The sequence below is a fragment of the Panthera tigris genome, chromosome B4 (genome assembly GCF_018350195.1).
Source record: "Panthera tigris isolate Pti1 chromosome B4, P.tigris_Pti1_mat1.1, whole genome shotgun sequence".
NCBI lineage: Eukaryota > Metazoa > Chordata > Mammalia > Carnivora > Felidae > Panthera > Panthera tigris.
The window spans coordinates 135115145-135140031 of NC_056666.1; the positions used below are offsets into that span (position 1 = coordinate 135115145).

The following is a 24887-nucleotide window of genomic DNA, read 5'->3' on the forward strand; positions in this document are numbered from 1 at the left end:
GAGCAAAAGTTTCTAATTGTGCTGAACTCCAATTTACCCATATTTTCTTTTTAGGAGTTATGTTTTTGGTGTAGTATCTAAACACTCAGCGCCAGACTCAAGGTCCTACAGATTTTCTCTGATGTTTTCTTGTAGAAGGTATATAGTCTTTTGTTTTACATTCAGGTCTATGATGCATTTTCAGTTAATTTTCGTGTAAGGTGTGAGGTTTGCGGAAGTTTCATGTTTTTACATATGGATGTTCTTTCTCCATTGAATTGCCTCTGTGCATTTGTCAAAAATCAGTTGACTGTATTTGGGCATACTTCTGGGCTATTTTCTTCCACTGATCGATATGTCTGTCCTGTTGCCAGTATCTTCTCTCTTGTGATGACTGTAACTTTATGGGTAAATCTTGAAATTAGATAGTGTAAGAGGTCCAATTTTGTTCTTTTTCAGAATTAGTTTGGGCTCTTCTGGTTCCTTTACCTTTCCATGTACATCTTTTTTTTTTTTTTCTTGAGAGAGAGGGTGCAAGTGAGTGAGGGGCAGAGAGGGAGAGAGAGAGAATTCCATGAGGAACAGAGAGAGAGGAGGGAGCGAGGGGGGCAGGGGAGAGAGAGGAGAAAGAGAGAGAATCCCATGAGGGACAGAGAGAGAGGAGGGAGTGGGGGGGGGGGGGAGAGGGAGAAAGAATCCTGCAGAGCCCAAAGCAGAGCTTGAGCCCATCCGAAGAGGGGCTTGGGCTCACCCGATGTGGGGCTCAAACTCATGAACCGTGAGATCATGACCTGAGCCACAGTCGAATGCTTAACCAACTGAGCCCCCCAGGCGCCCTTCCATATACATTTTTGAATGAACTTGTTGACATATAAAATAGATCTTGTGGAGATTTTGAGATTCTAAGGGATTTATAATGAAATTGGAGAGAAGTGATATTTTAACAATGGTGAGCCTCGTTTCATGAAAAACATTTCTCTCTCCATTTGTGTAGATCTTTGATTTCTTTCATCCATGTCCTACAGTTTTCATCATACAGATCCTTCACACATTTTGTTAGATTTATTTCTAAGTACTTCATTGGGGGGAATATTACAAATAGTACTGTTTTTAAAGTTTTAATTTCCTGTTGCTCACTGTGGGTACATAGGCATACCATTGACTTTTGCACAATGACTTTGTAATTCACTTAGCCTTTTCGGTGGGTTCTTTGGAATTTCCTATTAGGCGATCATGTCATCTGCAACTAGAGACAATTTTATTTCTTCCTTTCCATTTTTGATTTTTCCTTTTAGTTTTTCTTGCTTTTGTGCACTGGCTAGGACTAGAAACTATGATGTTGAATACTTTCAATGAGTATTAGCTCATTGATTAGCTCAATGATGAGTGTTAGCTGTAGTTTTTGGTACATGTCTTTTACTCAGTTGAAGGAATTCCCTTCTGCTCTAGTTTGCTAAGAGTTGTCCCTATGAATCCATGCTGAATTTTGTCAAATGCTTTTTCTGCATCGAGATGATCCTGTGTTTGACGCGATAGGTCTAAGTGCGGCTCTCCTTGAGAACCTGTCCTCTTGAGGGTTCATTGAACTTGGATACATAGATTCATATTTTCCTTCGAATTTGGGGAGTTTTGGCTACTGTTTCTCCAACTATTCCTGCCGACACCTGCTTTCTCCTCTCCTTTTGGGCCTCCCATTGTGTTTATGCTGGTATGTCTGGTGATACTCCACAGGTCTCTGAGGCTTTGTTCATTTTCCCTCTTTATTTTCTTCTTTCTGTTCTTCAGACTGGATGGTCTCAATTTACTTATCTTCAAGTTTCCTGATTATTTCTTTTGCATGCTCAAATCTGCTGTTAAGTTCCTCTAGTGAATTAAAAAAATTTTTTTTCAATGTTTATTTTTGAGAGAGAGCAGTGGAGGGGCAGAGAGAGGGGGAAACACAGAATCCGAAGCAGGTTCCAGGCTCTGAGTTGTCAGCACAGAGCCCGACGTGGGGCTTGAACTCATGAACCGTGAGATCATGACCTGAGCTGAAGTCAGATGCTTAAATGACTGAGCCACCCAGGTGCCCCGCCTCCAGTGAATTTTTAGTATGTTATAGTTTTCAAACTCCAGAATTTCTATTTGATTATTTTTAATGCGTTAAATCTCTTTATTTAATACTTGTAATATTTTCAATCTGGTGAGATGTTATTCTGATATGCGTCCCTTTAGCTATGTGAATATATTTAAAATAGTCAACGTAAAGATCTGTCTACTAAATCCAACATCTGGGCTTCCTCAGGGATAGTTTTGTTTTTTTTTATTTTTATTTTTGTTAAGTTTATTCATTTTGAGAGAGACAGAACAAGAGAGGGAGGGGCAGAGAGGAAGAGAAAGAAAATCCCAAGCAGGCTCTGCACTATCAGCACAGAGTCCGACATGGGGCTCGAACCCACAAAACGCAAGACCATGACCTGAGCCGAAACCAAGTCAGATGCTTAACAGACTGAGCCACCTAGGCGCCCCACCCTCGGGGACAGTTTTTATTGATTACTTTTGCCCCTGTGTATGGGCCATACTTTCTTCTTTTTATGTCTTGTGATTCATTGTTAAACACTGGACATTTTAAATAACATAACACAGCAACTTTGGAAATTAGATTCTAGCTCCCTCCAAAGGTTTGTTATTGTTGCCTGTTGTAGTTGTTGTTTGTTTAGTTACCTTTCTGAACTAATTCTGTAACGTCTATATTCTTTGTTCCTGTGTGGCCACTGAGGTCTCTTCTGTTAGCTTAGTGGTCAACTAAACATTGGACAGAGATTCCCTTAAGCACTTGGAACCAGTGACTCAGACTTTGCTGACGAGCTCTGCGTGTATGTGGAGTCACGTCTTCAACACGCAGCCAGGTAGCTGAAAACTCTGCCTTAGCTTTTATTTCCTGCTAGTGCGGGGCTTCAAGGTCACTCAAAGGTGCAAACATAGGTCCTTCTCACATCTTTTCTGAGCATGCACACATCCCTGGACATGTGCCAGCCCTGTGCACACACATGGCCTTCTAGAATGCCGAGGAAAATCTTGGGAACCTTTCAAAGTCTCTGTGAACATCTTATTTTTAAGTTTTCTTAAATTGGTTGGCCCAACTTTATCCACTACCTCAAGCAGCCGCAAAGTTAAGATACTTGCTGGTAATTGTTTTTGACAAACGTGCCCTTTGGACTCTCGGGAAAAGATTTTTTGTACCTGAGCGATCTCTGAGTCAGTTCAGTACAGACAGTCTCCCAGGGAATCACCAGGTGAATCAAATGTGACGACTCTTTGGGAATGAGGCTTTCAAAGTGTTCCGGCTCTATTCTACTCCCTTGGGGACCGCCACTGCGCACGGAGAGGGTAGGCTGTTACTTTCCTGAGCCATCATGGAGCTGGAGAATGGCTGATGGGACTAGAACAAGTTAAAATGTCACAAAGCTTGTTCTTTTTTTTTTTTTTTCCTCTAAAACTCAGCTGCTTTTCTTGAATAAATGCTCCTTGGGTTCCTATGTAAATACTTGGTTAATGTCCAGAATTTTGAAAATGTTGATTCTGACGCTTTTTGTCCCCTGCGGACGTACTGCTGGCTAGCATGAATTTCTGCCTCTCCCCCAGGAACAGGGCCTTCTCTGTTCATGTGCTCCCTCACCCTCACTGGGTTCCAGTTGGTGCCCTCGGGCTACAGCTTTGTCGTCCTTCTACACCTTACTTTTCCTGCTCCCTCTGAGCGACAAGAGGTGGGTTCGGGCAGTTTCTGCAGCGGCTGAGGCTCTCTTCTCCCAGCCGGCATCACTGGGGAAACAGGAGAGAAGCAGCGTTCTCTGGATTCTCCCTGACTTCTGGGAGCTCCCGGTGGCGTTTCCGAAGGATGCACACGCCCCTGGGCCAACAGCCCCCAGAGCCTTCACATCCTCAGGCTGGCCTTTAGCAACTCGTTAACATTTTCCAGCTGAATCCTCTTACTGGCTTGTGTGGTGTTTGGTGGTACAATTTCACCCAAGCAAGCGCTTTGGGCCCTGCTGCTTGCTCCCTGCAGGCACCTGCCTCCCCCAGGATTGTGGCGGGTGGTTTTGGCGAACTCTGTTCTCAGACGGATTGAAGAAAAGTCATTGGTCTGCATTAGTGATGCTCTTTCCAGCTCCCCGCCTCGAAGAAGCCGAAAAGCACCGGTGTTTCTCGAGAGTAAGAGTAAGCCAGAGTAAGTCATGTGGCTGAGCTTGGATTCAGGGAGCGGGGAAATGGACATTGCTTCTTCGGAGACAGGAACTTCCAGATAAAATGCAAGGGGCACAGACACATGAAGGGGAGACGAATGGGGCCATTTGTTCTGATAGGAGGAGCTCCACCAGGGGTGGAGAGATGGGGACTTGAAATTTTTAACATGATAGGATTCAGAGGGGACACTGCACTTAGCTGGGTGGGGCTCAGGGAAGGCTGTCCAGAGCCCAAGACACCTGATCGGGGATGCAGGGCCCAGGGAAGGGGTGGAGGGGGATGGCAGTCCCATCTGGGACTTATCCCCCTTTAGGTAACAGTCCAGGCCTCTCAGCCTCCCGTCTTTGATTCTGACCTCCCTCTCGGCCCCTTGCTGAAATCCTGTCCTGAGGTCTAGCTCCAGGCTTTGTGCTTAGGGCTGGGGCCCTTTGGGGTCCCATAGACCAAGGGCTTCCCCCGCCAGAGCCCTAACCCTCCTCTCTTTCGATTGCTTGTGACCTACCATTTTGGGAGCTCTAGGGGCCAGGCACGGGGTGAACTGGCCAGCTGGCCGGGCCCACGGATAGATGGTTCCAGAGGCAGGCAGAGAGGGGTTATTACCTTCATTTTGCAGACACGGAACTAGAGGCTCAGTCCAGAGGGGTAAGTTGCACAGAGGCCAGGGGATGGGCAGGGGGAGGCCGGACACCCCCTCAGTCCAGCGCTGTTCTCCTGACTCAGGCTTGAAGGGTCCAGGCATCAGGAAAGCGGCTGGCCTACCTCTTCTGGGGCTGAGGGAGGAGATGGCTGGTAGCCCACTCGCCCGCAACCCTCAGCTTGGGAACCCTGCCAGCTCCCCAGGAAACCCCACCGCTGAGCCAAGCCCACGGACGGCCCACACTGGCTTGAGGAGGAGAAGACGTGTGGGCACTTCCTGGTGCCAAGCTACGTGCTAGATCTTTCCACCTTCGGCCCTCCCGATGTCCTGAGTTGATCACTCATTTACAAGAGTGGCAACTGAGGCTCAGAGGAGCCCGGGTTTCCTGGTAGAGCTCGAATTCGAACCCAGCCTCACGAACAGCAGAGCCGCCCTGAAAACGCTGCCCGTGTGCTTACCTGGCCTTGGCCAGCTGTGACCGCACACAGAGTCCTGTTTTTGTCAGGATGAGCCATTTGCCTCTTGAAGCCCCTCCTTGACCTGGAGGCTCCCCAAACCCCTCAACGACGGACCCACAAGGCCGCTGGACGGCGTGAGACTAAAGGTCTGGCTCGGCCTTGGGAGGTCAGGAAGGCTTCCTGCAAGAGGGGGCTCTGAGATGAGCTCTGAAGGACACGTCGGCATTTCCTGAGGAGCAGGTGGGAGAAACAGCAGGTGTGGAATGTGAGGCTGGGAGCAAGCCCGCTGGGGGAAGACTGCGGCTGGGCACGTAGGCAGGGCCTTGAACAATAGGGCAGGGGCACCCGGGAAGGGTATCCACCCGCCTGTCACTCCTAGGAAGAGCTGCTGGGGCCAGGGCCAGGGCCATCCTCACGACACGACACCCACTCGGGGTCAGCAGGGGCCGTGGCCCTCTCTCCTGCTCCCTGCACTCAGGCCGCCTGGGCACCCCTTCCAAGCAGCGGGCAACTTCCTCCCCGAGATTCCTCTGGGCTCCCAGGTTCTCTGGGATCTTGGGGCATCCCCTGCCCTGGCCAGAGCCCCCGTAGCCTCACCCTCGAGGCCCCCTTGCCAGGCTGGGGAAGTCTCACTCCCCAGGGCCAACCTGCCACTGCCTTCGCCTGCCACGGGGGCCTCCCTGCCTCTCTCAGCACCGGCCTCGGTGTTGCCATATCTCCAGTGGGGGTGGGACCCCATCTTGCCAGGGGGGTGTGGCCAGGGGGTCGGAGTGCCCCCAGGACAGTTAGCGCTGGCCCCTACTTCCCGAGAACTGGGTGAAGGCCACAGGAAAGGGAGGAGAATCAAGGCCGCTGGCCAGGGCCCTGCGAAGCCGCCCTCCTGGTGGCTGGGCCTCCCTCACAAGGAAACTAAGTCCTGTGTGTTTCTTCAGGCCCCATCTTGGTGAGGCCCTCAGACCCACAGAGTCTGGCTGAGAGCGAATTTCCACAGCTGCACCAGTTTAGGTCGATTAGCGAGAAAAACCAAACGCAGTGAAGCCAAGAGAGGATTCTCCCCGCCTCCGATTCCAGTCTGGGGGTCCGGGGCTACCCGAGGCTGGGCCGGAGCAGAGCCGGTGCTCCGGGGCCTGTGACTACCCCCAAGGCGAGCATCTGGCAGAGGGGGCCTCCTCCTGGCTCCGGGCTGACGGGGCAGCCTCCAGCGCGAGCTCACCCCCCTGGACCTGGGGGTCCTGGCCGAGCTGAGGCTGGGACCCAGCACACGGGGAGACCAAGGTGTCTGCAAAACACCTTCATGGAAAGAGAGGGCCTGTGGTGGGCGTGGCTCTTCTCCCCACACCTCACTGGCTTCCAGCGGGGAGGCCGAGACCTGCCCCGCCTCGAAATTCTGTGTACTTCGAGCTGCTGCCTCCGTGGGCCCCCGGTGGGGAGGGGTCTTGGACGTGAGGTTCTGCTTCTCCTCTGGAGCCACCTGGGGTGGGGTGACAGAGGGGACTCCTTGCTCCCACCCCTCCCTGATGGCCAGTGGCCACACGACTCGGGGGCACCTCCTCCCAGTTCCTTCTAGAACCTTCCAGAAGGCAGCAAACTCTACGTCTCTCTTCCATTTGCTTCACAAAAGGTGGTAAGGGTCGCAGGGATTGGAAAGTTCTCTTGGCTTGTCAGACCCGTCCTGTCTGAGGAAGGGTCCCTCCCCAAAAGGTCACTGGTGGGTGCTTCTAATCAGCTGCCCCCTGGGCGGGGCCCTGGAAAGGCTGAACAGGGACGAGGCCTTAGACGTGGGCTGCCCCACCGTGAAGTCTGGCTGGCGCCCGCATCCCTAGGGACAGAGCAACAGCCATGCAGACAAGCCCAGCAGAGACACAGATCCGATCCGGGAGGCAGGAAGGCCTCTGGTCTCCCCTAGGCAACCATGTAGGCTCTCATGAATGAAACCTCCAGAAATCTAAGTTTCTAAGCATTTTATCATTGGTGGTTCTTTTGAAGTCTTACGAATCATTTCTGCAAAGACTAGCATTTTATTTGCTTCAACTGAGTGAAGGGTCCCGTGGCTCCGTGGGGCGGAGCTGTGGCTGAAGCTACGGCCGTCGGGCAGTGCAAAGCCTTAACCGCCGGGAAAGACACGGGGCTGCGTGTGTTTCTGGAGCCCCCCCCCCCCGCCCCCGATTCTGTGAACTCATTCGTCTTAGGGACAGGCCGCGTGGTCCCCACCCGTCTGCACTGGAGGCCCCCGTCGGCCGCCTACTGGAGGAAGGCCCGCAGGAAGTCGTTGTAGGAGATTTTGGAAGACAGTGTCTTGTCATAATACTCCAGGATGTGGAAGAACTCCTCCTCCGAGAGGTTGATGCTGTGCTGTCTCAGGACCTGTCGGAGAGGAGAGCAGCCCCCGCTGGTGTCGGTGACACTCGAGGGGGCGGGCAGCCAGGAAGGGGCTGGGACCCACCCGCCTCTCCTCCTCGGACCCTGAAAGGCCCACCTCCAAAGTTGCCCCAAGCAGCCCTCTCCCTCGGTGCACATCCCCCTCCCTCTCCCTCCCTCTCCCCCCTCTCTTCCCTCCTTCCCTCCCACCTCCTCTCTCCTAGGCCCTCACCCTCCCAAGGGCCAGCGGGTGTGACAATGGAAGACTTCCAGAACAGGGGAAGGTGCTGGTTCCCCCCCCTCCCAGCCCCCCCGCCCCCAGCCCTCCCAGAACAGGTTAATAACCGTTGCCTCCCTGCAGGGTAGTGAGGCTGGTCCATGCGTTCAGACAAGGCCTGGACGGAGAGTAGAGAGGGCTGGAAGGGAGACCTGGCCACAGGGCCTTAGCTAGGGTTGGGTTGGGGAGGAGGGCAGGGCTGCAGGTGCAGGGCGTGGGGCGTGGCGGATCCCGCAGCGCCACAGCCCCCGGCAGAGCTAGCTGCCCACCCGACAGCAACTGCCCCTTCCTCCTCAGGGAGCAGACCCCTGTGTCTCCAGCTAAAAGGCAACACTTCTCGGCCTCTTTTGGGGCTAGGTACGTCCTGGCCAGTGACACCTAAGCGGGACTGTGATGTGGGACTTCTGGGAAGCCTCCTCTAGAGAGGAGGCCCTTCCCCTTCCCCTCTCCTCCTTTTCTCTGCTGCCGGGAATATGGAGGCGATGCTAGAGCCCCAGCAGCCACCAGAGACCATGAGGCGACTTCGTGGACGGAAGCCAGGTGCTGAGGGTGGCAGAGCAAAAAAAATGAAGGCCCCAGTGGCTGTCCGGCCCCGTGCTGGCTCTGGCTTCCTAGCTCGTGACTTGTTTCAAGTGAGAGGGAAAAGGAATTTCAGCCGCTGGGTCCGGGAGTAAAAGCGGAGACTAAGTTGCAACTTAATTTCCTACCGATGCTTTGTGTTGTGATTTGTTTCTAAGAGGGGACTAGAACGTGGGGCTGGAAGGTCCCGGGGTTCCTCCGGGCAACGGGCGACGGGCCCCGTCTGTGGGGCTGAGGGCTGGCAGCAGGCGAGGAAGCTGAGCCTGGGTGTCTGAGGAGGGTCCTCGGCACCCAGCTGGCCTCTGGTTCAGGCTCTGCTGAGGCCCGGCTGCCTCTCTAGTGCCCCCCTCCCTCTGCCGCCCACCCCCGGTTCCTGGGACGAAGACGGGACCCCGGCCGCCTCCTTCCTCTTTGCTGGAGACTGAAGGGGAACCCGGGGCTGAGAGCTGACTTGAGCCCAAAGACAAGACAGACAGTGTGAACTGGAAAGTCACGGGGGGGCGGGGGCGGGGGGAGAGGGCCTGAGGGCAGGTGTCCCCGGGGGCTGCGGGGACCGGCCCTCCTCCTTCCTGCAGCCCTGCCCGCCCACCCCGTGCTACTCATCTTCCCGGCTTAAAACAAGAGGGTTTTACTTTTTTTGTTTAGCTGAAGCAGAGATGAAACTAAGGGACAATTTTTTTGTAAGTGCATTTCAAGGTCATAACCCTTCGTGTCTGTCTGACGTTGTGACTGTTCTTTTCTGACTGTAATATGTGATTTTGAATCTAATGTCTGGACCTCAATTATTTGCTGGACCGGCCGGCTGCTGTGGGGGGTGGCCAGCAGCACACGGGGGGCAAGAGGCAGAGAGGAGCGAGTGACCAGCTCTCGGGAGGCAGTGCTGGGCTCTGCTGCCTCGGTGGCCACAGCGGGGACCCTGCTTTGTTTAGCTCCTCGATGTGGCCGCCTGCTCTGTGGGTCTTGCGGGGCGGACGCAGGCCCCGGCTCCCCCATGCAGCCAGTCTGGGCTCCAAGGAGCACTGGCACCTGTGGTGGTGACCTGAGCCCTCAGGTCATGTCCCCACGGGGTTCTAGAAACCTTCAGGGAGGAGAACCTGGGGTCTGCAGGTGCGGGGCAGGTGGACGTAGCCCTCGATAACTTGGGGGTCCCAAGGAAGTGAGGTCCGGGACAGCCGCTCACACCGGGGCCTCTGCCGGGGGGCGGGGGGTGAGGGGTCCTCTTTTGAGGTCTTCTGGCCGCTGCTCCCCGTTCGGACGCCGCAGGCGCCCAACAGCTGAGCTCACCTTCCGGAAATCAGCCACGCTCAAGAGCCCCGTCCCGCCCTCATCGTAGGCTTTGAAGGTACGTCGCATCGGCCTCCAGCAGTGCACAATTTGGGGCTGAATCCGCAGTAAAGCCGAGTAAAAGGAAGAGGTCTCAGCACCAGCTTCTTTCTGGGGGAGAACAAACCCCACAGAAACCGAGAGGTGGTGAGAAAGGCGCTTTCGAATGGGCAGCATGGGGTAGACAGGCACAGCCCAGCGGCCGCGCGCTCCCCTCCCGGGCCTCAGCCCTGATTTTGCCCCTGCTCACCCCTGCCCTGGGCTCCCCCCGGCCCACTCCCCTGTAGAATGGGGCCTGCCGGCCGGACTCACGAAGATAATGGGAGATCGCTAACCCTGCTATTGTACAAGGCAGCCCCCGCCTCCCCTGGCCCCTCCAACCTGGGAGGAAGGTCACTGCCTTGACCCCCGTCATCTCCTGGACTGGGAAACGGGAGGCTTGGGGACGTGAAGTGGCAGGTTCAGGACCGATCTGGGCTCTGTTCCTCCCAGGTGAAGGAGGAGAGAGAGGGCCAGACAGAGACAGCCGGCCGGTTTTAAAACACTTTGAAGGAAAAAGAGATTTCAGACTGGGTCTCCTAGTAGGTTTATCATAATGAACAGAGTTTTCTCAAAAATTACAAGGTTGTAATTATATCTTGTAATTAGACAGCACACTACCCTGTGATTATTTCATTTAGGTGCTATTAGATAGAAAACAAGATATTTTAGCATGATTTAACCCTAACGCCTGTCTGAATATCAGAGGTGAACCACAGGCAATAATGTGTTAACACGTTTTGGGAAAGTTTAATTTTAATGCGGCACTACGTAAAACCAATTAGCGCAAGGTTGAATTGCTTTCGATTTTTACATCCTTTAGCACCTAGGATGGAAACTCACCAGATACCCTATAGCTTCAATTAGCTGCCAATTTACCCAATCTGCTGATCTGCACGGGAAAAAGCAAGGATTCTGTGTCGGCTCCTCCCACACCCATGAGCCATCTGAGAGAGCCTCTTCCCGTCCTCGCACAGTACAGCCAATCGCTCCGGAAGGCCTCTGCCCCCAGCTCCAGCGTGGCCGCAAAGCAGAGTCCCAGGTGGCCTCCCCAGGGGGGCGTCTCTGCTGGCCTGGGCGCCTTACTCGTGTGGTGGGGGCCTTGGCGGCCTGCAGAGGGGACAAGTCACCAGGGCCAGGCGGGGCTGGCCCCGCTCTTTCCTCGGAAAGGCCGCTGGGGAGAAGTCTCCTGCCGTCACTCACAACGCAGAGTGGGATGGGGTGGAAGGCAGGAGCCTTTCTGAGTGGCAGCCGTCGTCCGTCGGGGTGTGAACACCAGAGCTGGGGGGCGGGATAGAGCACACAGGGCGCGTGCCGGGACCTCTGCCCAGGGGCCCGGCTCCCAGTGGGGCCGGACTGGAGCATCTATTACCTCACTGAATACAATCTCAGTCTGACGCTCCTACGAGTTCCCGGCACCTCGGTGTGGATGGGTGGAGGGTCTGGAAGCCTCACAGTCTCTGTATGGGGCAGGGCTCGGAAGGGCTCACCCTTCGCAGGCCTTAGAACCCAGCGGATCGCCCCCTCGTTTCCAGAAGGGGAAACTGAGGCCCAGAGAGGCAGAGGAAGGCCAGAGCTGGCAGGGGGCCTGGCAGGCTGTGTGGCCTCCATCGTTCCCCACCTGTGCTCCTGGGTCCCATGAAGATCTAAGGAAGGCGGGCCTCTCTCTGCTCACAGAGGAACCGAGTTTAGAGGAACAAGTAAGTGTCTCAACTTTTTCTTCCGTAACTCGGCCAAAGCCTTTGATGCCAGCTCGTGCTTGTGTAAAGTGGAAATTCCACTCGGGTGGGACCTGATCTTGCACAAAACTACCTACAAACTTAGCTGCCTAGAAATCTTCTGCAAGGGATCCACTGTTTGCTGGGCTGACCCGTCATGACCCTGTGGCTGCCGGGCACGGGCGGGGACCGGCTGGGGCCGGCCGGGTCTGCCCCACACCCTGGTCCCCGCCGCTGAGCCCTCAGGGGCCTGGGAGCCGCTGTTGGCTCCCCAGATGGACAATCCCAGCTGTACGTGACTTGCTCTTTAATTCGACAGAATGGAATTCACTGTTACAGATGATGGAATATGAGCAGGAAAAAGTGGTTTGTTTGTTTTTTTTCCTTCATCGTTTGGAAAGACCGGAGAGAGGCGAGTCTGGGCAAACACTGGCTGGACTGTGTGTGGGTCCAAATCATTGAGAACAATGGTAAAAAACCTCCAGCTGCTATTTAAGCACCTTTAGGTTCCCAGTCCTCTTGAAAGAAAGAAAGAAAGAAAGAAAGAAAGAAAGAAAGAAAGAAAGAAAGAAAGAAAGAAAGAAAGAAAGAAAGAAAAGAAAGAAAGAAAGAAAGAAAGAAAGAAAGAAAGAAAACCACAGTCCATGCATCGTGGGTGCAGTTTACACAGAAAGATGATGAGTCTCCAACCTCTACCACCGTGCACCCGGAGGAAAGGGTCTGGCCCGCTTCAGATGGTTGATGAATGAATACACTTCGATGTGTCCGTTCAAAATGTTTCACTTTGCTATGAACCCCCCCCCCCGCCCCTGCCCCCGGCTTCGCCTTTTCCGTTAACTGACTGATTACTGTTCCCTGTGCCTCGTATGAACAGCCGTGCTGTCCCTGACTGTCCGCCATACAGAGGTCTCCAAGTGCTGGGGGAAGAGTCACCATAACCAGGCATCAGCCACCCGGGGAGTCTGAGGACCTGAGATCCAGTCTTGGGTTCCCAGTCTTGGGTCTCCAGACCCGTACGGGGCTCCAGAAGGAGAGAAAGAAAATGTCTGAACTATTTCCAAGAAAGGAAATTCTGAGCTGTCTGCAAGGTTCTGGAAGCCTGGCGGAGGCCTTACCTTCAGCTACACCTCTTGCCTCCCAGGCACAAGCTCCCCGAAGTACCTGCCAGCTCGCTGGCTTTGGGCCCGCCAGGCAGACCCTGGCGGTCGGGTGCTCACCTGAAAAGTGCCCCGTGCTGTATAGGCCTTTAAGTAATGGAGGAGATCGGGCAACAAAGAATTGCGTGACAAGTGTATATACACACGCCTTATACGTGTGCAAACACGGGCCACATAAGCATCACACACACACACATCACACATGCACACGCACATATCCTGTAAGTGTGGTGTACACACATATCACATGTGCACACACACGTATCATGTGATACACATACATATCACACGTGTATATCATACCCTGTGATATACATGTATAATTTATGTCACACACACGCGATATACACATATATGTGCATAGAGAACATCTCAGCCAATTTTCTGGGTCCACATGGAGGTGGCAGTGAGACTGGAGACATTTGACAAGTGGGTCCTCACTGGCCAGTGGCCCCCCAGAGCCTCTGTGTGCACTTCATCCACCTTTTCTTTCTTTCTTCTTCTTCTTTTTTTTTTAGTTTTTAAAAAAGTTTAATAAACATTAAAAACATTTTTTTAAAAAAGGGGGGCGCCTGGGTGGCTCAGTCGGTTAAGCATCCAACCTTGGCTCAGGTCGTGCTCTCACAGTTTGTGGGTTCGAGCCCCACATCGGGCTCTGTGCTGACAGCTCGGAACCCGGAACCTGCTTCGGATTCTGTGTCTCTGTCTGTTTCTGCCCCTCCCCTGCTCATGCTCTGTCTCTCTCTTTCAAAAATAAATAAACATTAAAAAAAAATTTTTTTTTTTAATGTTTATTTATCTCGAGGGGGGTGGTGGTGGCAGAGAGAGGGAGCGAGAGAGAATCGCAAGCAGGCTCCACGCTGTCAGGGCAGAGCCCCACGTGGGGCTCAAGCTCACGAACCGGGAGATCATGGCCTGAGCTGAAATCCAGGGTCGGACCCTTAACCGACTGAGCTGCCCGGGCGCCCCGCGTCCACCATTTCTATGGACTTACGACAAACTGAGACAGAGGGGCGGCCCACGCCCACACTTTCCAAGAGTCAGTCTACGCACCATCTTGTTGGCGTTCTGGATCTTCATTCTCTGCATCAGCGAGGTTTCCTTCGCTTTCAGCAGGAGGACACAGCTCTGAATGAAGTCACAGTAAGCAAATTTCCCGCTGTTCTTTACATCGTACTTCACGGCGAGCCGCTGAGATTCCTCTTTGCTTATGTCCAGACTGAACTTCTCCACGAGAGCTAGAGACAAAAACGTCAATTCAGTTGGTGGCAAACTGTTCACTCACTCGTTTGTTCACGCACGCATTCATGCCGTAGGCCCTGGCTTGGGTCCTTCCTACAAAGGCAGACTTCGCATAAGTGATGCCTTCCAGCCAAGCGCAGCCCGTAAGATGCTGCTGTGTGTGATGGGCAGACAGAGGTCCCTCTGCCTTGGCACCGGGGAAAAAGCAGAAGCAGCGTCACCGGTGTTCGCCGGGCAGGGTGACGCTGGGCTGGGGAGCCCACAGGAGTGGCCTGAAAATGCCTTTGATGTTCCAACTTGCAGGGGGTCCACGGCAGGGCACGGAAAATACAGAATAACTTCTGAGAATTAATACATACTTTTTTTTTTTTTTTTTTTTTTCAGAATTGAATTTTGGATGTACCACTCAAGTTGGACCAGCTGAGCAGAGTAAGATCTGGTGCCTTCGGTGGGTTCATGGTTAAAAACTAAACACAGCAACCATGCTGCCAGCAGGGCCAGCTAAGGTTCATCAGTCTCAAAACCAAGAGGGTTAACTAAAACACGAGTGGAAATTGAAACGTGTTAAAACCGACGTTGCTGAGGGGCGCCTGGGTGGCTCAGTCGGTTAAGCGGCCGACTTCGGCTCAGGTCACGATCTCGCGGTCTGTGAGTTCGAGCCCCGCGTCAGGCTCTGTGCTGACAGCTCAGAGCCTGGAGCCTGTTTCGGATTCTGTGTCTCCCTCTCTCTCTGCCCCTCCCCTGTTCATGCTCTGTCTCTCTCTGTCTCAAAAATAAATAAACGTTAAAAAAAAATTAAAAAAAAAAACAAAACCGACGTTGCTGATTTGGTGTCGGTGAAACACGTCACATTAACACAGGGGAGCAACGTTGGACTATCAGTGGTTTCACATTGTGTATTTCATTTAGAAGTGGCTACTTTTTGTAGGAGCTGTTCGCTTGAGAGAGTTCACACGTTGTTTCGTTTGCACGTTGGTAAGCCATGATTGTCATAAAAGTGATTTATTAATACTGGAGATTCTCAAGAAAAAACTTCCCTTAAAAAGGGATCTAAAGATTAGGCCAGAGGAGTGGGGTCCAACTTCAGGGGGCTACCAAGCAGGGGGGCGACAAGGCCAGATCGATCGTGTAAAATGTTGCACAAACAACACGCGACCATTAGTGCAAGTCCAACTGATGGAATTTGAAGAGCTCATCGAAGTGACACGTGGTGACAGCTGGATCAATGGGACACAAGCAATGGGGTGGATGGGCCTGCAGGTCCCCGGCCACCGCCCTCCTCCACCTGTCCCACCCTGGAGCTCTCCAAGTCTGTTAACAGAGACCACAACCAAGTCTGTGATTCCTAAGGCGGAGAGTCAGGGCTTGCTGACTTGGTCACCCAGGCATGAACGTGCCCTGCAGTGGGTTGAGAGGCATTAGGAATTCTTTTTCTTTTTTTTAACGTTTATTTTTGAGAGAGAGAGCGAGAGAGACAGAGACAGAACATGAGCGGGGGAGGCGCAGAGAGAGGAGGAGACACAGAATGTGAAGCAGGCTCCAGGCTCCGAGCCGTCAGCACAGAGCCCGACGCGGGGCTCGAACTCACGGACCGTGAGATCATGACCTGAGCCGAAGTCGGCCGCTCAACCGACTGAGCCACCCAGGCGCCCCATTTTTTTTTTAAATGTAATTTCTTGTCAAGTTGGCTAACATACAGTGTGTGCGGGGTGCTCTTGGTTTTCGGGGTCGATTCCCCTGATTCCTCGCTTACGTACAACACCCAGCGCTCATCCCAACAAGTGCCCTCCTCAATGCCCATCACCCATTTTCCCCTCTCCCCCACCCCCCCCATCCACCCTCAGTCTGTTCTCTGTATTTGAGAGTCTCTCATGGTTTGCCTCCCTCCCTCTCTGTTTGTAACTATGTCTTATCCCTCGAGCCTGGCGTTTATGGAGGTGCTTGGTAGCCACCGCGAGGGAGATGCTCCCGCCCGTTCCCTGTGGATTTGTGCCGCCAGGGCGACCCCATTGTGAGAACGTACCTAGGAACTCAGCCGTGGTGATCTCCCCCTGCTTGGTCACGTCCTTCTCTTTGCATTCCTTCAGGAACTCCCGCCAGCAGCCCTGAATTCTCCTCCGGAGCTTGCTCTCTATGGGCTCACAGTTCTGCAGGGGCAGGGTGCCTGCTGTGCTTGCACTGGCCGGGGTCTAGCGAGAGAGAGAGAAAAGGAGGGGGTCTTGCAGCGTGAGGTTCAAAACGAAGAAATAATACAAGCTATCACAGACAGGCCTCGGGTTGAGGTTCACAACTGCGCCGGCAGGATTAGCTCAGAAATAAGGGAAAAGCAAAGCGTAGATGGTAATTCTGCCATTTAACTTCCATTTCCACCAGCGGGCCATATTTGTGCCGAAACACAGTAACCAACGTGGTTTTGGAAATAAACATATAGCCAAGATTCAAGTTTAGGGAGATGTTATTTAACTATATTAATTACGTGTGTGTGTGTGTGTGTGTGTGTGTGACAATATTTTTCACCAGAGGAAGAGTCTTATCAAAGACAGGGAGTCACCTGTCATTTTCATGGATGTCCAACCCTGTACTCCCTTCCAGAATGCCCTGTATTGTGAAATCACATGGACCAACTATAAGGCTGTCTATCTTATTGCATTTTCCGTTTAAATATGGGGAATGAATTGAATGCAGCCCAGGCATTGCCCCTGAACACGTCCTGTCGTTATCTAATACAGTAATGAACTTGGGGCGCCTGGGTGGCTCAGTTGGTTACGCGTCCGACTTTGGCTCGGGTCATGAGTTCGAGCCCCACATCGGACCGTCTGCTGTCAGCGCAAAGCCCGCTTCGGGTCCTCTCTCTTTTTCTCTCTCAAAAATAAAATAAACATTAAAAAAAAAAAAGTCCAATACAGGAACAAACTCCATTGAATTCCTGGTCTTTCTCCCAAATTCTGTACCACCCGAGCCTTCCCCCTCTGGGTTGATGTAACGCCCTTCTCCCAGGTGTTCAAGTCAAACCCTTAGAGGCTCTCCTGGACTCTCTCCGTCTCCACCCCACACCGAATCCACTGCGAAATCCTGTTGGCTTTACCTGACTGCCGGCCGCCGGCTCCCCACTGCCCATCTCACTCAGAGCCACCGGGCCTCTCCCCTGGACCACTGGAGCCTCCTCCCCACCTGCTCGCTTCTGCCCACCCCCCTCCAGCACCCACTCCACCCACAGCCTCTATTCAACACACAGAATCCACAGGAGGCTTTTTAAAGACGCTGCAGCCCACATCACTCCTCTGTTTAAACACCTGCAAGGACTCCAGCCTCTGGAGTGAAAGCCAGAGTCGCCCCACACCGCCCGCCTGTCCCCCCCGCACCGCCTCAGCGTGTTTTCCGCGGCTTCCCTGACATATCTAGACTCGGTGGCTTAAGACAGCACAGTTATTCTCTTACAGTTCTGAAGGCCAGAAGCCTGAGGTGGGTCCTACTGAGCTAAAAGCGAGGCGTCAGCAGGACTGTGTTCTTTCTGAGGTTCTAAGAGAGAATCTGTTTCTTACCTTTTCTGGCATCGAGAGGCGCCCACACGTCTTAGCCTGTGGCCCCTTCCCGCACCTTCCAAGTCAGGAGCAACCGTGGAGACTTTCTCAAATGGCGTCTCTCCAACACGGACCTTTCTGCCTCTGCGTCCCCCGTTTACAGGCCCTTGTGATTGCCTCCGGCCCACCCGGACACTTAGGGATCTTCCCTTGTTAAGTCGGCTGATTAGCACCTTTAATTCCACCTGCAACCTTGATCCCCCCGTGCCATGTGAGGTGACATATTACAGGTCCTAGAGATTAGGACGCCGACATCTTTGGGGTGCTCCTGACCCCACCCCTTCATTCTGCTCTACTCAGCGTCTCCAACTCGCTAAATACGTGACGTGCCCATCATCCTCGACAAGAACGTCAACTCCGCCAGGGCAGGGACGCTTGTTTACTCTCAGCTCTCGAAAAGACCCAGCACAGAGTAGATGTGCAATAAATTCTGCACACGGTTGGGATCCTCTCAACCACCCTTTCTCGGGGCTGATGCCCTCCGGCTTGCAGACGAGGCGAGCGCCTCAGTGAGGCCGGCCCCCTTCCCGCACCCCAGACCGGGCGGCTCAGCCCGGGGCCAGAGCCTCAGAGTTAGACAGGCCTGGGTTGGAAACTGGATCTCCCCGTGTCTAACTGAGGGACCCTGAGCACACGAGGACACCTCTTAGAGCCTCGTATCTTCAACCGTAAAATGGGGGTGACGACACGTTGCGGTTGGGCGCGTGTAGGGCCCTTGCACAAAGCGGACGCCTACCATGGGGTGTCCGCCTTCCTGCCCGATGAATGCCCAGCTCGCTGATCGAGAGTCTTCTGTCCCCGCTCCCGTACCCATTTCCTACCCTGAATCCTTATTCCTCCTTCTAGCCCTCACGCCTTCCTTCCACCCAAGCCTCCCCCAGCCCCTCCCCACACCTCCCTCCCCCCTCCAGGCAGGTGAATGCTAAGGACCCACCTTGGGCTCCTCTCCTGTGCCCCCGCCCCAGGCTCACCCTATGGCACCTTGTCGGTCACCTGCCACTCAGGACCACTGGGGTTTGGGGATCTGGGGACCCGGGGCGCGGTGGCGCCGCGAGACAAGGACTCACACAGGGGTGGCTCTGCGTTTTCAACCCTGCTTTGAGGTCGGGAGCAGGCGTTGATGAAGCTGCGGATGTGCTTCTCTCCGAGACTTCGGGAACACTGCTGCCTTTTTGGGCCTTGGTGGAACTGCCAGTGGCTGGCGGTGTGGCCCCTCTCTCGGAGCTGAACATGCTCAGGAAGTCCAGATACTTGAGCCTCCCCTTGGCGTTGACCGGCATCTCGCTCCACAGTCTGTCAAACTGGCAAAGAAGCAGAAGTCGTTCCCAGGGGTTAGTGTAAAAGCCCAGCAGGGTCCCCGCAGCGCCCACGAGAGTGGACAGAAGCCAGTGGAGGCCAGCGCTCACGTCGGCAGGGGGGGCCGAGGCCCGCGGCAATGAAAACAAATTGAAAAAGAAAAAGGAAAAAAATCCGCTCAGCCTCCACTTGATGGAGGCATCCGTAAGACAGGAAAAGCAAAGACAAGAGGATTATTCACGGCTTCCGCAGGACAATTTTTTAATTGAATTGGGCCCTTAGTGAGCAGTTGAACGCCATTAAATGTTGTGATTAGTCACAGAGACTGAGCGGCAGTCTATGAGAACACTTTAGGAGAAAATGCAAATCAAGGCCCTGGCCCACCTTGGTCCCGGGGAAGCCCGGCCGGACTCATTTCTCTTCCTCGTGGGCGCCTAAGTTCTGCCAACAGCTGGCCAGGCACCGCGGCCCTCAGCCGCTGTGTTCACGGCCAGGTGCCTGTCCCCGAAGGGCCAGCCCTGTCCTCTCACAAGGTGGAAAGGGAGGTGTCTGGGAAACCAGAGAGAAGGGTATGGCTTTGGGCTGGTACCGTCTGACGTCACAGGTCATGTCGGAACCACACCGGTAGAGCAAAATGACTCCAGCAATCTAAATGAGACATTTTGGATGACTGAGGGTTTTCAGGAAGCTGAGAAGAGGGGTAACTTATTCAGAACCAGTGGGGTCCCAGCCTCCTGTGCCCAGCCAGGAGAGCAGCGACCTCTAGGGGCAAGGGGAATGGTGTTTCCCGTCCGTCCCTGGGGCCTGACCTTGACTGGAGGCCAGCATCGCTTCTGGCCTCCGCTGGGGTTTCCAAAAGGCAAATTATGAGAGACTGTACCGGTTGAGTTTGAAATTCTGGAAATGAAGTACTGGGGGGTGGGGAAGAGAGGAGGAATGTTCTAGGCCCTGAGAAGGGAAGATGGTTTAGTTTGGGACAATATTCTTTTTTTTTTTTTTTTTTTTTTTTTAACATTTATTCATTATTGAAAGATAGAGAGAGACAGAGCATGAGCAGGGCAGGGGCAGAGCGAGGGGGAGACACAGAATCCGCAACAGGCTCCAGGCTCCGAGCTGGCAGCACAGAGCCCGACATGGGGCTTGAACTCATGAGCCGTGAGATCATGACCTGAGCCCAAGTCGGAGGCCCAACCGACTGAGCCACCTGGCGCCCCATAGTTTGGGACAATATTCTTGATTCGTGTTTTAAACTTTTTATTTCAAAAGAATTGTGGACTTGCAGGAAGTTGCAATGATGACACAGAGAGAACCCTGGTACCGTCCCCTAAAGGTTACGTCTTCGGGAACAACTTCAAAACCAGGTTGTGGACGGTGCCGTGTGCGGACGGGTCACCGTCATTTGTGACGTACGCAGAAGCGCGTTGCTTTAATTTTGATCGGTGAGGTCAAACCAGCTGGTGGAGGGGGAAGTGAGAGACCTTGAGAAAGTGACCACGTGTCTGTCTCAGACAGACCTCACCGTCACCAATGGCGGTCATCACCCCCAGTCAGGAGGAGGCTCGCCACCCGTCTCCCTCCAGGAAAGTTCTCCCAACCCCCCGGAGCAGGCGTCCGGCGCTCTTCTCCACCTTCCCGCCTGTGCTGAAGCCACCTCTGCAGGTGACGCCAACCTGCCTGGTCCTGCAGCTCTCTGAAGGTCGTCTGAGATTCACCTTTAAATGTCCTACATCTCCCGAAGGGGCCGGCACATGGCAGGTGCTCTAGAAATGTTTGCTCGGCTGCTGAAAGTCCTGAAAAACTCACCTAAGACCGATCAGACAATGGCAAGACCCTTTAACAATGAAGGGGACAGACGGTGCTAAGCCACATCGTGATCGCATTCATCACGAAAGGCTTTCGGGAAGCAGAGCAGGATGCGGCCTGGAAGAGGAAGTGGGCGCCACGGGCTCTCGTGCACTCCTACGTTAGCCACGTTGGGGAGGAAGGAGGAGAAGGTCACGTTATCGAGGGGAGATACAAAGAAGGGTGCCGGTGTTAAGGACCCCGTGGAAACCTGAAGCATGGGAGTGAGGACGTTTCTAAAGCCGCTAAGGACAACAATGGCGTCTCCTGTAATCTTCTGGTGCAAACGAAGTCCAGGAGGGAGCCCGGAAATCCTCTCTTCGCCAAAGGAGCCTCACCATGAAGACAGAATGAACGTGGCCAGGAGGACACCGAAGCGGGTGGGTGGGAAAGGGAAACCCACACGTGGCTCCTCACTCCTGACAGATCGCGCCCCAGAATGCTGATGGAGCCCCACAGATGCTGCAGGGGATGGAGGCGGGTGGGGCTGGGGGGACAGGAGAGGCATCAAAGAAGCCTGCAAACAGGGCACCACACAAGGGGCTTCTGACCCGTGAGCTGGGCGTGAAACCCGGGCAAAATTCTGATGGTTCGTGAGCGAGTTGAGAGTAAGTTTCCGCGTCCTGGTGGCGGAAGGTGTGCTTCCTGAAACGTCCCCCTCAGATGCAGAGAAGCCGTTAACTACCTTCCGAACGCCTAAAGATCTCTGACTTTGGGCCCCACTTCTGCAGGGAGGCAAGCTGCCGGAGATCGCCACTCGCATCTAACAGCAAGAGAAAGCCGAGTATCTACACCGTCAGAAGCGTTCGGGGCGCCCGGGTGGCTCAGTCGGTGAAGCGTCCAACGCTTGGTTTCGGCTCAGGTCACGATCCCACGTTTGTCGGTTCGAGCCCCGTGTCGGGCTCTGCGCTGACAGTGTGGGGCCTGCCTGGGATTCTCTCTCTCCCTCTCTCCGCCCACCTCTCTCTCTCCTTCAAAAAAATAAATACATAAACCTAAAACAAAACGAAATCAGAGCTGTTTTAGAGCCCATCAGAGAGCTGAGGTTCCAGGGAGCCGAGGGGACCGAATGCCACGGAGCCCCAAGTCTCCGAGGAGAGCCAGACACGCCAGCTCTCACGCCTCGCAGCACTCGGGAAGAAGCCAGCCAGCGCGTTCCAGGCCGAACGTGTGCCGGCACGTGAGGCTGGGATGATGGAGAGGCCCAGAGACAGGGAACGCTCGCGCTCACGAGCTCCCCTCCACCCGCCTCTGCTGCTGCTCCGGAGAGAGAGAGCACGGGAGGGGACAGACTCGCAACTCCGCACGCTTCTCCAGACCCTCCTCTCACGGGAAGCGAAAGCCTTAAGCCACTGGGGGAGGCGTAGCAAGCCCACTCAAGACCAGGACCCCTGGGGGAGGGAAGGAAGCAAACCCTTGTGTCTCTAGGAAGGGTAGATCCACAGATCCACGGCCCTAGGGGGAAGGGTGCGGGCAAAAGCCCCGTGCTTCTGGAGGAGGGGCAGCGACCCTAGGATCTGTACCTCTACCAAGCAAAGGTCAGAGGTCGGCTACCTCCTCTCCCGCCCAAGACCCACCCACCACGGAGACCGGGCAGAGTCTGACCGCCACAGAAGGGGGTGTGGAGGGGCAGGAATGCGGAGAAGGCGCCACCCTGGCCTAAACCAGGCCGGACCAGGAACGCCTAGACAGCGCCACCCTGCGTAAGCCTGGCCCTGAGCACGGGGGACCCTGTCCTGTGGCCCGGACGTGCAGGAGGAATACTCGGCAGCGTCCTGGCATCCCTCCCTGCTGGAGGGTCTGACGCCCGTGCACCACGCACCCCTAGGGTGGGGGCAGCAACGGTAACACTCGAACGCAGCTCAACTGCCGACCAGACTGATTCCGGAACGCCCTCCTGTCCGCGGTCAGCCAGACGAGGTATGTCCACGTTCAGGCATAAATACTATTGATATCTCTGTCTCAGCTCTTCTTTACATGACGTCTGGGTTTCAATAAAAAGAAAGGAAATCTAGACCTGTCGACAAAAGATGAACTGACCCATCGCCAAGAGATACAGCAATCACCCGACGAGAGTCAGAGGAGGCTCCTTTTGTGGGGTCATCAGACAAGGACTTTCCAACAACTGTGGTTAACACGTCAGCGGACCGAGTAGAAAAGGTATGTAACTTGAACGGACAGAAGGGGCAGAGAGATGGAAAGCAGTTTTTGAAGATGCATGTCCTGGGGCGCCTGGGGGGCTCAGTTGGTTAAGCATCTGACTTCGGCTCAGGTCACGATCCCTTGGTTCGTGGGTTCGAGCTCCGCATCGGGCTCTGCGCTGACAGCTCAGCACCTGTTCGGGAGCCTCTCTCTCTCCCTCCCTCCCCCGCTTCCTCTCTCTCTCTCTCTCTCTCTCAAAATAAAATTAAAAAAAAATAACAGCAATAAAAATGCACCGTCTTGTTCAAGCACAACGGGGAAATCGGGCTGAATAGAAACGGAGCCGTGACACCAGAGGCCCGTGGGTGTGTGGCCCACAGGAGCCGGGGTCAGCTGCAGGTAGTGGGGGCGGCACCCCTTCCAGGAACAGGGACAAGATGCCCCGTGTGAGGTGGGCCATTAGAGGCAAGCCACCGACCTGCTACCTGAGGGGGAAACAGAGGCAGCCAGGCAGAGCTGGGACGGGCCTGTGCTGCCAATGGGCAGCCTTTCTAGAGTCACCGAGGACAAGACCCCGAGGCCGAGGTGGGAGGCGTCCAGCCCCCACAACCAGGCCGAGCCACGGCGAACCGCCTGGCCGTGGGGCCGTGTGGAAGGGCCACGCCGGGCAAGCTGCGTGTGGAGGTGTCAGGGACTTCGAACAGCCTCCTGGCTCCGTCCCTCCTCCTCCCGTGTCTTTGACGGGGTGCTTTCTTCCTCTTTGGGGTCAGGCGCCCGGAGAAAGCATGCACAAACTAGCAGATACCAGCACCGAGAGACGCTGGAAGACAGGTTAGCGCTCTCTTCGCAGTGTCGGGGGGGGGAAACCTCAGACGTAGAATCCCGTCCCCAGACTATCTCCTAAGGAGAAGGGTGAAGCAAGTGAGCTTCACGGAAGAAGAGTGAGCGGGAAGCAGGAGTGCATGGCGGATGTGGCTGCGGGCAGAGACCCAGGAGACCCCAACATCGCCCCCGCCCAGCCCCTCCACCCGCAGCACCCCACCCCTGTCCACGGCTCCCCTGCCCTTCGGGCTCCTGTGGTCCACTCACCCTTCTCCCGCACACCCGACCTCCTCTGCTCCCAGGCCCTGAGCCGCCTCCTCAGGGAGCCTTCCCTGACTGCCCTACGCAAAGGCTCCCTCCGCACCACCCTGGTTCCCACTCCCGGGGCCTCTGCGGCATTTATCACCAGCCAACACGCACGTCTCACTCACTCCCCCGCCCCTGAAAAAGCGCAGACCACGAGGGCAGATCTGCGGTGCCCACAGCAGCTCATCTAATGCAACATGCTCGCCGCTCCTGCTTCCGGAATGTTCCCTCCACCTGCATTGCTCTCTCCTGTCTCCTCTCAGTGGCAACTCCCACGACCCCAACGTCACGCCCGTAGGGAAACTGCCTTGACCCCTGGGTCCAGGCCCCCACTGCCGGCCCATCCTAGCGGGGAACAGCTTGTAACGACATAAATAGCGCACAGCTCTCCCCTCCGTGGATCCAAGCTCAAAGGAAGCAGGGAGCAGGCCCCCCTTCGTTGCTCAGGACCTAACATCACCACTGTGCACAGAGGGCCCCAGTAAGTGAACGAGCAGATGCGTGCCGCCTTCAGCCACTCAGTGCATCGTCAGGACAGACAGCTTTGTGCCGAACAACAGGCAGACGTGTCCTGTGAGCCAGGCCAGGGGATCGGGAGCTCAGGGTAGAGGCGGGGAGGCCAAAGTGGGGCATGGCCAGTTCCTCCAGCTACAGGTACGGTCAGGAAAGGCTTCGCTCGGCTTGGAGCCAGTCCTGAAGGAGGAGTTGGCGTGGCTAGATGTGAGGGGGCAGGGGTAGGGAGACAGCAGCGAGCGGGAGAGGCTGAACAGCCCGGCTGGAGGGGAAGGCATCGAGCTTAGGGAGTGTTGTGCGCTCCCATTTCATAGGGAAGGACAATGAAGCTGAGAGAGGTTGTGTAACTTGTCCAAGGTCACACAGCTGGACAAGCACAGAGGCAGAACTGAAA

General features: G+C 54.8%; 1 protein-coding gene across 10 annotated transcripts in view; it reads right to left on the reverse strand.

Moving 5' to 3' along the window:
- Positions 1–7242: 7242 nt before the first annotated feature.
- The window catches only part of EFCAB6 (EF-hand calcium binding domain 6), a 243243-nt gene continuing 225598 nt past the window's right edge, over positions 7243–24887 (reverse strand). For all 10 annotated transcript variants that reach the window (XM_042993473.1, XM_042993475.1, XM_042993474.1 and 7 more), the window contains 5 exons: positions 18640–18873; positions 16015–16180; positions 13803–13987; positions 9797–9946; positions 7243–7662 (listed from right to left, as the gene is read on the reverse strand). In XM_042993473.1, the coding sequence (XP_042849407.1) occupies positions 7540–7662; positions 9797–9946; positions 13803–13987; positions 16015–16180; positions 18640–18873 (858 nt within the window). In that variant the 3' untranslated portion in view covers positions 7243–7539. The remainder of the gene's footprint in view (positions 7663–9796; positions 9947–13802; positions 13988–16014; positions 16181–18639; positions 18874–24887) is intronic.